This window comes from Pavona decussata, unplaced genomic scaffold (genome assembly GCF_977016875.1).
Source record: "Pavona decussata unplaced genomic scaffold, jaPavDecu1.1 SCAFFOLD_195, whole genome shotgun sequence".
Lineage (NCBI taxonomy): Eukaryota > Metazoa > Cnidaria > Anthozoa > Scleractinia > Agariciidae > Pavona > Pavona decussata.
Window position 1 is genome coordinate 1,200,805 of NW_028145604.1, and position 16,203 is coordinate 1,217,007.

Below are 16,203 nucleotides of genomic sequence, written 5' to 3' on the forward strand. Positions count from 1 at the left end.
CGTCCCATGAGACACGTTTTAGGTCTCCCAAGGGACCAGGGACAAAGAAATAGCCCCGAAAAGATAGAGTCGGGATAAGGGCAAAAACAAAAATCCATTCAAATCTTTGCCAGGGCGAAAATTGCACTTCAAAAATATTCCTAAGGGAGTTTCACGACACGCCGAGATCCCAAGGGACGTAAAGGAGAGAAAAATGTTTTCAAGGAAATTTGGTCATTTTTGACCCAAAACCGTGGGTTTACGCCTTGGAAAAAATCGATGTTTGGACAAAGAACAAATATTCTTTTAAAAGCTTCCATCGAAAACGTCCCATGAGACACGTTTTAGGTCTCCCAAGCGACCAGGGACAAAGAAATAGCCCAGAAAAGATGGTTTGCCCACTCACTCTTTCATCAGCCTTTTTAATTTGTCAGTATTAATGGCAGGGAATATCAACCTCATAGACAAAATTGGTCGAAAATGGAGGGCAAATGACGCAAGGAAATGCGATATTAATCATGCTCAGCTTCGTAACAAAAATTTTGCTGTTTGGATATCAATTTTATGAAGGACGCATAAAGAGCGATCTTTTTAATTAACGCTCTATTTGAGCATACGTATTTTTGCAAAAGTAGCTGTTTCGACAATTTTTTACTTAAGGTTATTTATCCAGAAGCTGTTTGATAGACAGCTGATATTGTTCTCGAGACAAAGTTGACATTCGCGATTTTTTTAAAGACAAATTTCAATAGCCGTGCTAGGTAATAACCTAAAAATTTGCATGTTGTTTCACTTGATAATGAAGCAACGTTGCTTAGTTCCCGTACGGCTATATCTCAAGTCCTCACGTCAGTGAGTGTCAGTTGAAGTTGGAGCAGTACGTTTTCCATTCCATCTCGAACGAATACTTGGAGACGTTTACAGCAAGGAGAAGAAAAAAGTGATTAACTTGATTCTTAAAAAGGTAAGACAATATTAAGGTTCACCGGTATAACTTGAAGGCGATTGAACGAAATTGTTTCACAAACAGACCTTAATGAAATTGTGGCATTCGAAATCCTTGAGACAGCAACTTGTTTTATCGAAAGAATTGTTTAGAATTCCAGTAATATGTTCCACAGTAAAGGTGTCATAAAACTAATTAATTGCTCTGTGAATTTCAAAGTTGAAAAAGCCATTCCTGACAAACAAGGAAGGTTCATTATTCTAAAGTTGTCACTAGAAGAGAAAGTTATTGTTCTCGTCAAAATTTACGCACCTAACGATGTCGCCCAACAAGTTGTTCTTTTCAAAAGACTAAACCAACAACTCGAAGAATTCGCGCAAGACACAATTGTAATTGGAGTAGACTTCAATTGCGTGCTCACCTCAAAGGACAAAAGAGGCGGAAAACCTGTATCTAAAAAAATCGGCTCTCATCCAAGAAATCAACACGCTGTGTGATTTGTGTAATTTAAGTGATTTATGGCGTAGAGCGAAAATCACAGCATGCATGATATAGCGACAAATGGGAGCTAAAACTGCAATTACGACAGTGTGAAAGTTTTTTGTTTTTAAGACTTAGCCTGAATTATGCGAAGAAACTACACTTACAATGCCATATTAATGTAGTTTATTTGAGTCAAACTATATACCTTGTTATAGGAAATTAACGCTTTTGTTAATTAAGGTACTTGAAATTAACGCGTCACGAATTGAAGGAAAAGAGGTGCTAAAATTTCAAATTGAGGGAAATTAATGCGACTTACACAAAGAAAAAAAATTCTTTGAGACAGAAGGAAAAGAAATTATTTTAACACTAAGTGTAAAAATCCGAAATGCAAACAATGTTCTTGGAATTGTCCCTAAATATAGTGGTTAAGTCGAAAAATTTAGCCACTTTGAGTGTTCTTCATATGCAGTGTCCACGATACCAGCAGATTCCACCCTGATGAAACGATGCTTTTGCGTTTCTGTATGGTATCGAGAATTTGCGGCGAAAAATGTGGGAATTAAGGTCACAGAAAAAAAAAACCCGCTACTTAATAAATGACGCGAAAATTAACGTTAACAAAAATTAACGCGAATGCGTTAATTTCCTGAAGCGTTAATTTCCTAGAATAAGAAACATAGCTTTCTTCATGTGACTCTGATGAGAACTCTAATAGCGAAAATTATGTGCGTACAATCAGTTTGGTGCTTTACAAAACAAACAGGACGTTCCAACATATCCAAGCCTGATTGCTTCAGTTCAGACAGTTGAGTGTATGTTGAAGTTGGAGTAGTACGTTTTCGACCCTAAATTGTGGGCTTACCCCTTGGCAAAAAGTCGACTATGGACGAAAAACAAATATTCTTTTAAAAGCTTCCAATCGAATCAGTAGCCTCTGAGACAACACGTTTTAAACCTCCCAAAGGACCAGGGACAAAGAAATCGCCAAGAAAAGATGGAGTCAGGATAAGCGCAAAAACGAAAACTCCTTTAATTATTTACCAGGGCGTTATTTGAACTTCAGATGATTCCTAAGGGAGTTTAACGACACGCCTAGATCCCTAGGGAAATAAAGGAGTAGAAAATGCTGACTTGAAAATTTGGAAAGAAATAGCCAAGAAAAGATGGAGTAAGGATAAGGCCAAACACGAAAATTCTTTTAATTCTTTGCCAGGGCGTTATTTCCACTTCAAAATGATTCCTATGGGAGTTTTACGACACGCTGAGATCCCTAGGGACATAAAGGAATGAGAAATGTCGACTTGAAAATGTGCTCATTTTTAACCCAAAATCATGTGCTTACCCCTTTGGCCAAATGTCGAGTTTTGGACGAAAAACAAATATTATTTTAAAAGCTTCCAATCGAATCAGTAGATCCGAAAACGTCCCATGAGACACGTTTTAGGTCTCCCAAGGGACCAGGGACAAAGAAATAGCCCGAAAAATATAGAGTCGGGATAAGGGCAAAAACAAAAATCCTTTCAAATCTTTGCCAGGGCGAAAATTGCACTTCAAAATGATTCCTAAGGGAGTTTCACGACACGCCGAGATCCCCAGGGACGTAAAGGAGAGAAAAATGCTTTCAAGGAAATTTGGTCATTTTTGACCCAAAACCGTGGGTTTACGCCTTGGAAAAAATCGATTTTTGGACGAAGAACAAATATTCTTTTAAAAGCTTCCATCGAAAACGTCCCATGAGACACGTTTTAGGTCTCCCAAGCGACCAGGGACAAAGAAATAGCCCAGAAAAGATGGATTGCCCACTCACTCTTTCATCAGCCTTTTTAATTTGTCAGTATTAATGGCAGGGAATATCAACCTCATAGACAAAATTGGTCGAAAATGGAGGGCAAATGACGCAAGGAAATGCGATATTAATCATGCTCAGCTTCGTAACAAAAATTTTGCTGTTTGGATATCAATTTTATGAAGGACGCATAAAGAGTGATCTTTTTAATTAACGCTCTATTTGAGCATACGTATTTTCGCAAAAGTAGCTGTTTCAACAATTTTTTACTTAAGGTTATTTATCCAGAAGCTGTTTGATAGACAGCTGATATTGTTCTCGAGACAAAGTTGACATTCGCGATTTTTTTAAAGACAAATTTCAATAGCCGTGCTAGGTAATAACCTAAAAATTTGCATGTTGTTTCACTTGATAATGAAGCAACGTTGCTTAGTTCCCGTACGGCTATATCTCAAGTCATCACGTCAGTGAGTGTCAGTTGAAGTTGGAGCAGTACGTTTTCCATTCCATCTCGAACGAATACTTGGAGACGTTTACAGCAAGGAGAAGAAAAAAGTGATTAACTTGATTCTTAAAAAGGTAAGACAATATTAAGGTTCACCGGTATAACTTGAAGGCGAGTGAACGAAATTGTTTCACAAACAGACCTTAATGAAATTGTGGCATTCGAAATCCTTGAGACAGCAACTTGTTTTATCGAAAGAATTGTTTAGAATTCCAGTAATATGTTCCACAGTAAAGGTGTCATAACACTAATTAATTGCTCTGTGAATTTCAAAGTTGAAAAAGCCATTCCTGACAAACAAGGAAGGTTCATTATTCTAAAGTTGTCACTAGAAGAGAAAGTTATTGTTCTCGTCAAAATTTACGCACCTAACGATGTCGCCCAACAAGTTGTTTTTTTTCAAAAGACTAAACCAACAACTCGAAGAATTCGCGAAAGATACAATTGTAATTGGAGAAGACTTCAATTGCGTGCTCACCTCAAAGGACAAAAGAGGCGGAAAACCTGTATAAAAAAAATCGGCTCTCATCCAAGAAATCAACACGCTGTATGATTTCTTTTTAAAAGCTTCCAATCGAATCAGTAGATCCGAAAACGTCCCCTGAGACAACACGTTTTAAACCTCCCAAAGGACCAGGGACAAAGAAATCGCCAAGAAAAGATGGAGTCAGGATAAGCGCAAAAACGAAAACTCCTTTAATTATTTACCAGGGCGTTATTTGAACTTCAGATGATTCCTAAGGGAGTTTAACGACACGCCTAGATCCCTAGGGAAATAAAGGAGTAGAAAACGCTGACTTGAAAATTTGCTAATTTTTGACCCAAAATCGTGGGCTTACCCCTTGGCAAAAAGTAGACTTTAGGACGAAAAACAAATATTCTTTTAAAAGCTTTAATTCGAATCAGTAGATCCAAACACGTCCCCTGAGATACGTTCAAGGTCTCCTAAGGGAGCAGGAACAAAGAAATAGCCAAGAAAAGATGGAGTAAGGATAAGGCCAAACACGAAAATTCTTTTAATTCTTTGCCAGGGCGTTATTTCCACTTCAAAATGATTCCTATGGGAGTTTTACGACACGCTGAGATCCCTAGGGACATAAAGGAATGAGAAATGTCGACTTGAAAATGTGCTCATTTTTAACCCAAAATCATGTGCTTACCCCTTTGGCCAAATGTCGAGTTTTGGACGAAAAACAAATATTATTTTAAAAGCTTCCAATCGAATCAGTAGATCCGAAAACGTCCCATGAGACACGTTTTAGGTCTCCCAAGGGACCAGGGACAAAGAAATAGCCCGAAAAATATAGAGTCGGGATAAGGGCAAAAACAAAAATCCTTTCAAATCTTTGCCAGGGCGAAAATTGCACTTCAAAATGATTCCTAAGGGAGTTTCACGACACGCCGAGATCCCCAGGGACGTAAAGGAGAGAAAAATGCTTTCAAGGAAATTTGGTCATTTTTGACCCAAAACCGTGGGTTTACGCCTTGGAAAAAATCGATTTTTGGACGAAGAACAAATATTCTTTTAAAAGCTTCCATCGAAAACGTCCCATGAGACACGTTTTAGGTCTCCCAAGCGACCAGGGACAAAGAAATAGCCCAGAAAAGATGGATTGCCCACTCACTCTTTCATCAGCCTTTTTAATTTGTCAGTATTAATGGCAGGGAATATCAACCTCATAGACAAAATTGGTCGAAAATGGAGGGCAAATGACGCAAGGAAATGCGATATTAATCATGCTCAGCTTCGTAACAAAAATTTTGCTGTTTGGATATCAATTTTATGAAGGACGCATAAAGAGTGATCTTTTTAATTAACGCTCTATTTGAGCATACGTATTTTCGCAAAAGTAGCTGTTTCAACAATTTTTTACTTAAGGTTATTTATCCAGAAGCTGTTTGATAGACAGCTGATATTGTTCTCGAGACAAAGTTGACATTCGCGATTTTTTTAAAGACAAATTTCAATAGCCGTGCTAGGTAATAACCTAAAAATTTGCATGTTGTTTCACTTGATAATGAAGCAACGTTGCTTAGTTCCCGTACGGCTATATCTCAAGTCATCACGTCAGTGAGTGTCAGTTGAAGTTGGAGCAGTACGTTTTCCATTCCATCTCGAACGAATACTTGGAGACGTTTACAGCAAGGAGAAGAAAAAAGTGATTAACTTGATTCTTAAAAAGGTAAGACAATATTAAGGTTCACCGGTATAACTTGAAGGCGAGTGAACGAAATTGTTTCACAAACAGACCTTAATGAAATTGTGGCATTCGAAATCCTTGAGACAGCAACTTGTTTTATCGAAAGAATTGTTTAGAATTCCAGTAATATGTTCCACAGTAAAGGTGTCATAACACTAATTAATTGCTCTGTGAATTTCAAAGTTGAAAAAGCCATTCCTGACAAACAAGGAAGGTTCATTATTCTAAAGTTGTCACTAGAAGAGAAAGTTATTGTTCTCGTCAAAATTTACGCACCTAACGATGTCGCCCAACAAGTTGTTTTTTTTCAAAAGACTAAACCAACAACTCGAAGAATTCGCGAAAGATACAATTGTAATTGGAGAAGACTTCAATTGCGTGCTCACCTCAAAGGACAAAAGAGGCGGAAAACCTGTATAAAAAAAATCGGCTCTCATCCAAGAAATCAACACGCTGTATGATTTCTTTTTAAAAGCTTCCAATCGAATCAGTAGATCCGAAAACGTCCCCTGAGACAACACGTTTTAAACCTCCCAAAGGACCAGGGACAAAGAAATCGCCAAGAAAAGATGGAGTCAGGATAAGCGCAAAAACGAAAACTCCTTTAATTATTTACCAGGGCGTTATTTGAACTTCAGATGATTCCTAAGGGAGTTTAACGACACGCCTAGATCCCTAGGGAAATAAAGGAGTAGAAAACGCTGACTTGAAAATTTGCTAATTTTTGACCCAAAATCGTGGGCTTACCCCTTGGCAAAAAGTAGACTTTAGGACGAAAAACAAATATTCTTTTAAAAGCTTTAATTCGAATCAGTAGATCCAAACACGTCCCCTGAGATACGTTCAAGGTCTCCTAAGGGAGCAGGAACAAAGAAATAGCCAAGAAAAGATGGAGTAAGGATAAGGCCAAACACGAAAATTCTTTTAATTCTTTGCCAGGGCGTTATTTCCACTTCAAAATGATTCCTATGGGAGTTTTACGACACGCTGAGATCCCTAGGGACATAAAGGAATGACAAATGTCGACTTGAAAATGTGCTCATTTTTAACCCAAAATCATGTGCTTACCCCACTGGCGAAATGTCGATTTTTGGACGAAAAACAAATATTATTTTAAAAGCTTCCAATCGAATCAGTAGATCCGAAAACGTCCCATGAGACACGTTTTAGGTCTCCCAATGGACCAGAGACAAAGAAATAGCCCGAAAAATATAGAGTCGGGATAAGGGCAAAAACAAAAATCCTTTCAAATCTTTGCCAGGGCGAAAATTGCACTTCAAAATGATTCCTAAGGGAGTTTCACGACAAGCCGGGATCCCCAGGGACGTAAAGGAGAGAAAAATGCTTTCAAGGAAATTTGGTCATTTTTGACCCAAAACCGTGGGTTTACGCCTTGGAAAAAAACGATTTTTGGACGAAGAACAAATATTCGTTTAAAAGCTTCCATCGAAAACGTCCCATGAGACACGTTTTAGGTCTCCCAAGCGACCAGGGACAAAGAAATAGCCCAGAAAAGATGGATTGCCCACTCACTCTTTCATCAGCCTTTTTAATTTGTCAGTATTAATGGCAGGGAATATCAACCTCATAGACAAAATTCGTTGAAAATGGAGTGGAAATGACGCAAGGAAATGCGATATTAATCATGCTCAGCTTCGTAACAAAAATTTTGCTGTTTGGATATCAATTTTATGAAGGACGCATAAAGAGTGATCTTTTTAATCAACGCTCTATTTGAGCATACGTATTTTTGCAAAAGTAGCTGTTTCGACAATTTTTTACTTAAGGTTATTTATCCAGAAGCTGTTTGATAGACAGCTGATATTGTTCTCGAGACAAAGTTGACATTCGCGATTTTTTTAAAGACAAATTTCAATAGCCGTGCTAGGTAATAACCTAAAAATTTGCATGTTGTTTCACTTGATAATGAAGCAACGTTGCTTAGTTCCCGTACGGCTATATCTCAAGTCCTCACGTCAGTGAGTGTCAGTTGAAGTTGGAGCAGTACGTTTTCCATTCCATCTCGAACGAATACTTGGAGACGTTTACAGCAAGGAGAAGAAAAAAGTGATTAACTTGATTCTTAAAAAGGTAAGACAATATTAAGGTTCACCGGTATAACTTGAAGGCGATTGAACGAAATTGTTTCACAAACAGACCTTAATGAAATTGTGGCATTCGAAATCCTTGAGACAGCAACTTGTTTTATCGAAAGAATTGTTTAGAATTCCAGTAATATGTTCCACAGTAAAGGTGTCATAACACTCATTAATTGCTCTGTGAATTTCAAAGTTGAAAAAGCCATTCCTGACAAACAAGGAAGGTTCATTATTCTAAATTTGTCACTACAAGAGAAAGTTATTGTTCTCGTCAAAATTTACACACCTAACGATGTCGCCCAACAAGTTGCTCTTTTCAAAAGACTAAACCAACAACTCGAAGAATTCGCGCAAGACACAATTGTTATTGGAGTAGACTTCAATTGCGTGCTCACCTCAAAGGACAAAAGAGGCGGAAAACCTGTATAAAAAAAAAATCGGCTCTCGTGCAAGAAATCAACACGCTGTGTGATTTGTATAATTCAAGTGATTTATGGCGTAGAGCGAAAATCACAGCATGCATGATTTAGCGACAAATGGGAGCTAAAACTGCAATAACGACAGTGTGAAAGTTTGTTTTTAAGACTTAGCCTGAATTATGCGAAGAAACTACACTTACGATGCCATATTAATGTAGTTTATTTGAGTCAAACTATATACCTTGTTATAGGAAATTAACGCTTTTGTTAATTAAGGTACTTGAAATTAACGCGTCACGAATTGAAGGAAAAGAGGTGCTAAAATTTCAAATTGAGGGAAATTAATGCGACTTACACAAAGAAAAAAAATTCTTTGAGACAGAAGGAAAAAGATTCATGCAAACAATGTTCTTGGAATTGTCCCTAAATATAGTGGTTAAGTCGAAAAATACAGCCACTTTTGAGTGTTCTTCATATGCAGTGTCCACGATACCAGCTGATTCCACCCTGATGAAACGATGCTTTTTCGTTTCTGTATGGTGTATGGTATCAAGAATTTGAAGCGAAAAATGTGGGAATTAAGGTCACAGAAAAAAAAACCTCTATTTAATAAATGACGCGAAAATTAACGTTAACAAAAATTAACGCGAATGCGTTAATTTCCTGAAGCGTTAATTTCCTAGAATAAGAAACATAGCTTTCTTCATTTGACTCTGATGAGAACTCTAATAGCGAAAATTATGTGCATACAATCAGTTTGGTGCTATATAAAACAAACAGGACGTTCCAACATATCCAAGCCTGATTGGTTCAGTTCAGACAGTTGAGTGTCAGTTGAAGTTGGAGTAGTACGTTTGACGTCACAGAAGAACTGTAAACAGCGATGAGACTATGTGATATGTTCAGTATATAAACACATTACCATTACAACTGAACAGGAAGAGGAAATACCTGTTGCCCTGCGTCCGAATATCTCACTTTGGTAAAAACTATAAAAGAAATCCGTCCTAGGCTAATGCCTATTTCACATCCGGCTGTATGAAAGATGACTCTCCTTGAAAACAAAATCGTAAACGAAAGCAGATAAATTTCGATTACTTTTCGTAGTGCTACTATGACGAAATTCGCGTCTTTCAAATCTAAGCCATTTTTAAAACATAAACAAGTAGTCTGTACGAGAAGAAGAATGCTGTTTACTATTTTCAAATATCTCTTTCTGTTCCAGAGATATTCAAGTTTTTAAAATATGCAAATTAGCCAAGTGATGACGTCATAATATCAACCGAATTTTAATTAAATATTATGAAAAAAAGATATCTCAGCCAATTTGTATCAGAAATGCTTGATTCTGTGCAGTGACATTGTTCTAGGTGCGATCCACAATATGAGCTTATCAATTTTTTTACCATGGCAACATACTGGGTTCCAGTCCTCCCTGATACTTAGGGCTTTGCTGGCCACCGTTGGCGTTCTGTTTTGATATTTGCCAATGGTGCTCCATCTGCATGATCCAGCAAGCGTATAAATTTGTTAGGTCGAGTTCGTGGCCTTGTTAAATGTTTTTTAAGCTGAAAATCACTAAAATATTGAAATCAGGTTGGAGGGGACTGGAAAAGAGTGAGTTGCCATAGAAACCGAATTTTTTATAGCTATAGGTGTATTGCCTTTAGAACTATTACCCTACCAGCTTTCAATGGTCTCTGCTGTAAATTGACCGAGATAGCTCTATTTATATGCTTGATGTTATATTGAGTTGATACTATGACGTCATCAGTCCTCTCATTTTTTAAAGTTAAATATCTCAGATACAAACGGTAAACGGCATTTTTGATCTTTCCTAGAATTCTATGTGATAAAACTTAAAATTCAAGAGGTAAAAATTTGATCACAGTAGCACTTTAAAAGGGAAATGTTCTGTGCTCTGACTGAACGACAACTGTTGTTTTCTTTGTGGCATGTATTTAATAGTGAAATTTATGTGCATACAATCAGTTTGGCGCTTTTTATTAAACAAACAGGACGTTCCAACATGTCCAAGCCTGATTAATTCAGTTCAGACAGTTGAGTGTCAGTTGAAGTTGGAGCAGTACGTTTATCTTTCCATCTCGAACGAATACTTGTTTTAAAGTCGATTTTGTTCGGAATTTTAGTTGTTTCTCCTGAATTTTAACAAAAAACAGGACAGCAACCTTTTAAATATTCCAGGTGCCTCAAAATAAAAATCCTAGTGAATGAGCTTGTTTTCGATGACTGCATTCCGCATCAGAGAATGTTGAATTTTTTCTCGAAAGTTACACTCTCGGAAAAAGGAAGTCACCCAAGGAGAATATTTAACGACTGAAAAATACTTCAAACTGAAAGACGGTTTATGTTTTCCCATTTGGAAATTTATTAACAATAGCCGGTTTTTTTATCCGGTCCAAAATCGTTTTGGGCCTTTAACTGACAACACAACATTAATATCCCTCTCTCCCAAATTTACGAGCCGTTGTTGGCAAAATTACGCACCGTCTTCTCCAAAGATTTGGTTATGCAGTGGTTTTCATGGTACCTGTCGACAGTACTTTCTTATTTTAAAAATGAGATTAATATTGATAAGTGCCCGGAAGTGTTATCAAGTCGTGAGGCCGAAGGTCGATTGATTGATATTTAATTAATGTTTATCCGACCTTAACTTTTTGCAGATCGCTGACAGACACTGAGAAATGCAAGGTCCAGAAAAGAAGTTTGTGATTACTACGGTGTTTTTGTGGGCTGTTTTCTACAGCGTCCACTGCGGTAAGTCTAGGCGGACATCTGACAATTCTACTTGACGGATGCGAGAAAATAATTTCAAGAGGAATCAAGTTATAAGTGACTTTCAAAAAGAAATTCAATCATTACACTCTTTCTTTTAAGAATCTTTTTTCTAAAGCTTTGAGGCTGAGATTAGCTACAATTTAAGAACATTTCACCTCGTTATGCACGGTGTAACTTTTGGCCGAATGAGACGCTAAAACATCACGTACAGGGCGGATTGTCACGCTACAGTAAAAACCCGCGTGTAAGGACCTGATGGTATAAGAACCTGCTGGAAGAAATTTGCCGTTTTAATACCCAAAAATATAAGAACCTGTTTAGCCAAGCAAGATCAAAAAGGTTCTCAGTATATGTGGGTAACAGTTAAATTGTGATAAACATTTCAACCAAGGAGTTGACTTAGACCAAGATTGTAAATTTATATTGCAAGAAAATACCAAACTGTAATTACAAATAGAAGTATTAATTTCTAAAACAGAAAAGGGTTTATATAAAGTACAGTTGTGAATAAACACTGTATATTAAAGGACCAAACCCAAGTTTATTTATTTTTCTGGTAATCAACAACTATATCTCCTTCATAGAAATTAAGAACCTACTTATCCTAAATTGCCAATACCTACCCAAAATACAAGAACCTGTTTTGCCAGACTTCAAAAAATGTAGATTCTTACACGCGGTAAAATTTGCAAATATTGACTGTTGATTCGCTTCTGCATGACGAAGATTGATGGTAGCTATCTTTGAATCAAACCTGTGGAACGATCATTTTAATGCTATCCCCTTTGATGCTCTTTTACATGTTTTACCCTACACTGCGAGCAGTCTCTCTTTTATTCGAGAATTTGCTGGGAAGAAGGCAAAAAGCTGAGCAAGCACGATGTTTGGCGGCTTTGCCAGGGCGGATATTGTAGATGCTTCACCTTGGCTTTGCCGTTAGCGAGCGCGACTCGCCTCTTGATCCAATATCTTGAGTTTCTTCCTCGCGGATTCTCGAGCAAAAGGGAGATTACTTACAGTCTAGTTTTGCCCTTGGTAAAAACAAGCACTAATACTCCATGCATGGCGTGCAATAAACGTTGGCGTTTCTCATCTCCTTGATCTAGGGTTTCAAAATGGTGGCTGCTATAAGGATACCAATAATCGAGCAATCGCAACTTTAGAAGGTTCAGATCCTGTCTTAGATGGAGCGTATTGGACCCGACACGACGCCATTGCAAAGTGCGCCGTGGCAGCAGTGAATAGAGGCTTCACCATGTTTGCAGTTCAGAATGGCGGATGGTGTGCTTCAAGTGCCGGTGCATCCAGTACCTATGACAAGTATGGAGTATCTGGAGATTGTAGAGCAGATGGTGAAGGTGGCCCATGGGCCAATCAGGTTTATGTCATCAAAAGTAAATATCCAAGTGCATGAGACGTATGTCTACCCATCAATCGCCGGAAGCGTAATATATTTCGTTGTATCTAGCTCTTTCTTTTAATTTTATCCCTTTCTGCGGAACTGTATTGCTCTCTGATGTTGTAAGCTAGTAGAAGCCTCGACCTCATAGACCACATCAAACCCCGGCTTCTGGTCTATGATTGGCCGTCACTTGATGTACTTTGTATAATAGGCACAATGTGTGACAAAAAGGAAATCTTTTTGATAATAATAATAATAATAATAATAATAATAATAATAATAATAATAATAATAATAATAATAATAATAATAATAATAATGATAGTTTATTTATATAGCGCGATTAAATTTCCAGCGATGTCCAATCGCGCTTTACAGTTATAGCAAATTAATTTCATTACACCATACAATACTGAATTTAAAAAAAAAGTTACATTTATATATTTAGGTCTAATATTTCTAATGTACAAAATGTCTAAATGGGGTATTTAATTCTATAGAAAAGCGTTCCTAAAAAGATGAGTCTTAACGTTTTTCTTAAAAACATTCAAGTCGTCACAAGATCATATTTTAAGTGGTAGGAAATTCCACATTTGGGAACCTTAATCCATAACTACAGAGTTGACATTCCACGTCAGCAAGGCGGTTATTGTTTAAAGATCTTAAATTACGTAGAGGAATATACTTCTGACTAAGTTATAATAGATATGAGGGGGCTAGATCATTTTAACATTTAAAAGTCATCAAAAGAATCTTAAAAACTATGCGCTCTTGTACTGGCAGCCAATGCAGTTTGTACAATACTGGAGATATTTGTTTTAACTCCTACTATTTTTTGTAAGAGCTACTGATGAGATGTCCTTTTTGCCTATTTCGTTATCATTTTTGAAGTCTTCAGGTCTCATTGCAGGGATCATCATATTAATTGCGTTAACCAGCTGCGTGTTGTATTTTTTAGGCTATAAAGCTGTTGGATGCTTCCGGGACACCTCCAACCGAGCAATCATGACCCTAGAAGGCACAGATTCTATTTTGGATGGAAATTATTGGACCCGAAGAGACCCCATTGCAAAGTGCGCCGTGGCTGCAATGAGAAACGGGTACAACATGTTTGCAGTTCAGAATGGTGGGTGGTGTGCGTCCAGTGCTAATGCTCACGACACCTATAGCAAGTATGGACCATCCACTGCTTGTGCAGGTGATGGTGAAGGCGGACCGTGGGCTAATCAGGTGTACGTCTTGACAAGTGGCTGCGAGTAGTTGCTGGCATGTGCTATGAAGAGTATAACGGCGTAATGCATGACATCTTCAAAAAGAGATTCGAAACGCCTTTCTTGTTATATTAGGTTTAAGAGGGGATTTTAGACATGTTAGATAATGGCAAGAATGTATATCCTAAGGTTTTGCTTTGACTGGTCTAATAAACAACTTGTACGGGATTATTTGCGTACCTTTTTTATTTGTAAATAGATAAGGGGGTTAGTTTCTAAAGAAACTGCGGTGCTGCCCTCGGTGAAGAGTACGAACGAATCAGGGATTTGCTTTATCGTTAGAGTTGATAATTAAAGGTAAATTGGCCAACGTAAAGAGATTCGAGTGCTGACGATTCGAACGTTAGCCCATCAATAGATCGAATCTGGCGAAGTACTAACGTTCGAACGCTCTAACGCTGGCCAATTTACCTTTAGTTATCAACTCTAACGATAACGCAAACGCGTTGTTATTTGTATACTTGACATTTTCAACATTGGCATGATGAAAGCACGAATTTAGAGCCCGGTCCACGCAAACTCAGGCTTTTCGCTTGTCTTTTTGAATTGAAATATGAGGTTTTAAAACTTCTTTAAAAAAGGTTTCAAATGTAAGTAAGCCCTTTAATTCTTTTACGCGATTTCCACATCTTAGAGATAGCCAAAAACGATCACAAAATTCTTTTTATTTATGGAAGCGCCCAGATACTTTTACGATACTGTTTGTGAAAAATTTTATCATTGTACTTGCGTTCTTGAAAATTTTCTTTCTGACGGACGGAACCGGGTAAGCCGTTTTAATTCTATAAGCTAAAAGATGGAGTCAGGATAAGGTCAAAAACAAACATTCTTTAAATTCTTTGCCAAAGCGTTATTTGCACTTCAAAATGATTCCTAAGGGAGTTTTACGACACACCGAGATCCCTAGGGACATAAAGGAGTGAAAAATGCCGACTTGAAAATTTGCTCATTTTTGACCCAAAACCGTGGGCTAACCCCTTGGCGAAAAGTCGAGCTTTGGACGAAAAAGAAATATTCTTTTAACAGCTTCCAATCGAATCAGTAGATTCGAAAATGTCCCATGAGACACGTTTTAGGTCTCCCAAGAGACAAGAAACAAAGAAATAGCCCAGAAAAGATGGAGTCAGGATAAGGGCAAAAACGAAAATTCTTTCAATTCTTTGGCAGGGCGTTATTAGCATTTCAAAATGATTCCTAAGGGAGTTTCAAGACACACCGAGATTCTTAGGGACAAAAAGGAGTGTAAAATAACGACTTGAAAATTTGGTCATGTTTGACCCACAAACGTGGGCTTACCCCTTGGCAAAGGCAATTTTTGGACGAAAAACAAATATTCTTTTAAAAGCTCCAATCGAATCAGTAGAACCGAAAACGTCCCTTGAGATACGTTTTAGGTTTCCCAAGGGACCAGAGACATAGAAATAGCCCAGAAAAGATGGAATCAGGATAAGGACAAAAACGAAAATTCTTCCAATTCTTTGCAAGGGCGTTATATGCACTTCAAAATGATTACTAAGGGACGTTTAAGACACGCCGAGATCCCTAGCAACATAAAGAAGTAAAAAATCCCGACTTCAAAAATTTGCTCATTTTTGACCAAAGACCGTGGGGGTACCACTTGGCAAAAAAAGCCATTTTTAGACAAAAAACAAATATTCTTTTAAAAGCTTCCAATCAAATCAGTAGATCCGAAAACCTCCCCTGAGATACGTTTTAGGTCTCCAAAGAAATAGCCCAGAGAAGATGTAGTCAAGACAAGGGCAAAAACGACAATTCTTTCAATTCTTTGCCTGGGTGATATCTGCACTTCAAAATGATTCCTAAGGGATTTTTGTTACACCCCGAAATTCCTACTGACATAAAGGAGTCATAAATGTCGACTTGAAAATTTTCTCTTTTTTCACCCAAAACGGTGGGCTTACCCCTTGGCAAAGAGTCGATTTTTGGACGAAAACAAATATTCTTTTAAAAGCTTTAAATCGAGTAAGTAGATCCGAAAACGTCCCCTGAGACACGTTTTAGGTCTCCCAAGGGAACAGGGAGAAAGAAATAGCCTGGACGAGATGGTGTCAGGATAAAGGCAAAAACGGAATTTCTTTCAATTCTTTGCCAGGGCGTTATCTGCACTTCAAAATGATTGCTAAGGAAGTTTAAGGACACGCCGAGAACCCTACGGACATAAAGAAATGAAAAATGCCAACTTTTAAAATTTGGTCATTTTTTAACCCAAAACCGTGGACTTACCTCTTAGCAAAAAGTCCATTTTTGGACAAAAAACAAATACTCGTTTAAAAGATTCCAATCGCATCA

The 16,203-nt window shown here is 37.6% G+C and overlaps 1 protein-coding gene across 1 annotated transcript; it reads left to right on the forward strand.

The window, feature by feature from the left end:
- The first annotated feature begins 7,849 nt into the window (after positions 1 to 7,849).
- LOC146461635 (uncharacterized) lies at positions 7,850 to 14,064 on the forward strand. Its single transcript, XM_085086654.1, has 4 exons — positions 7,850 to 7,994; positions 11,106 to 11,199; positions 12,327 to 12,614; positions 13,581 to 14,064. Exons 2-4 carry the CDS (start codon positions 11,127 to 11,129, stop codon positions 13,880 to 13,882), a joined length of 663 nt encoding a protein of 220 aa, XP_084942780.1. The 5' UTR covers positions 7,850 to 7,994; positions 11,106 to 11,126; the 3' UTR covers positions 13,883 to 14,064.
- Positions 14,065 to 16,203: the final 2,139 nt, after the last annotated feature.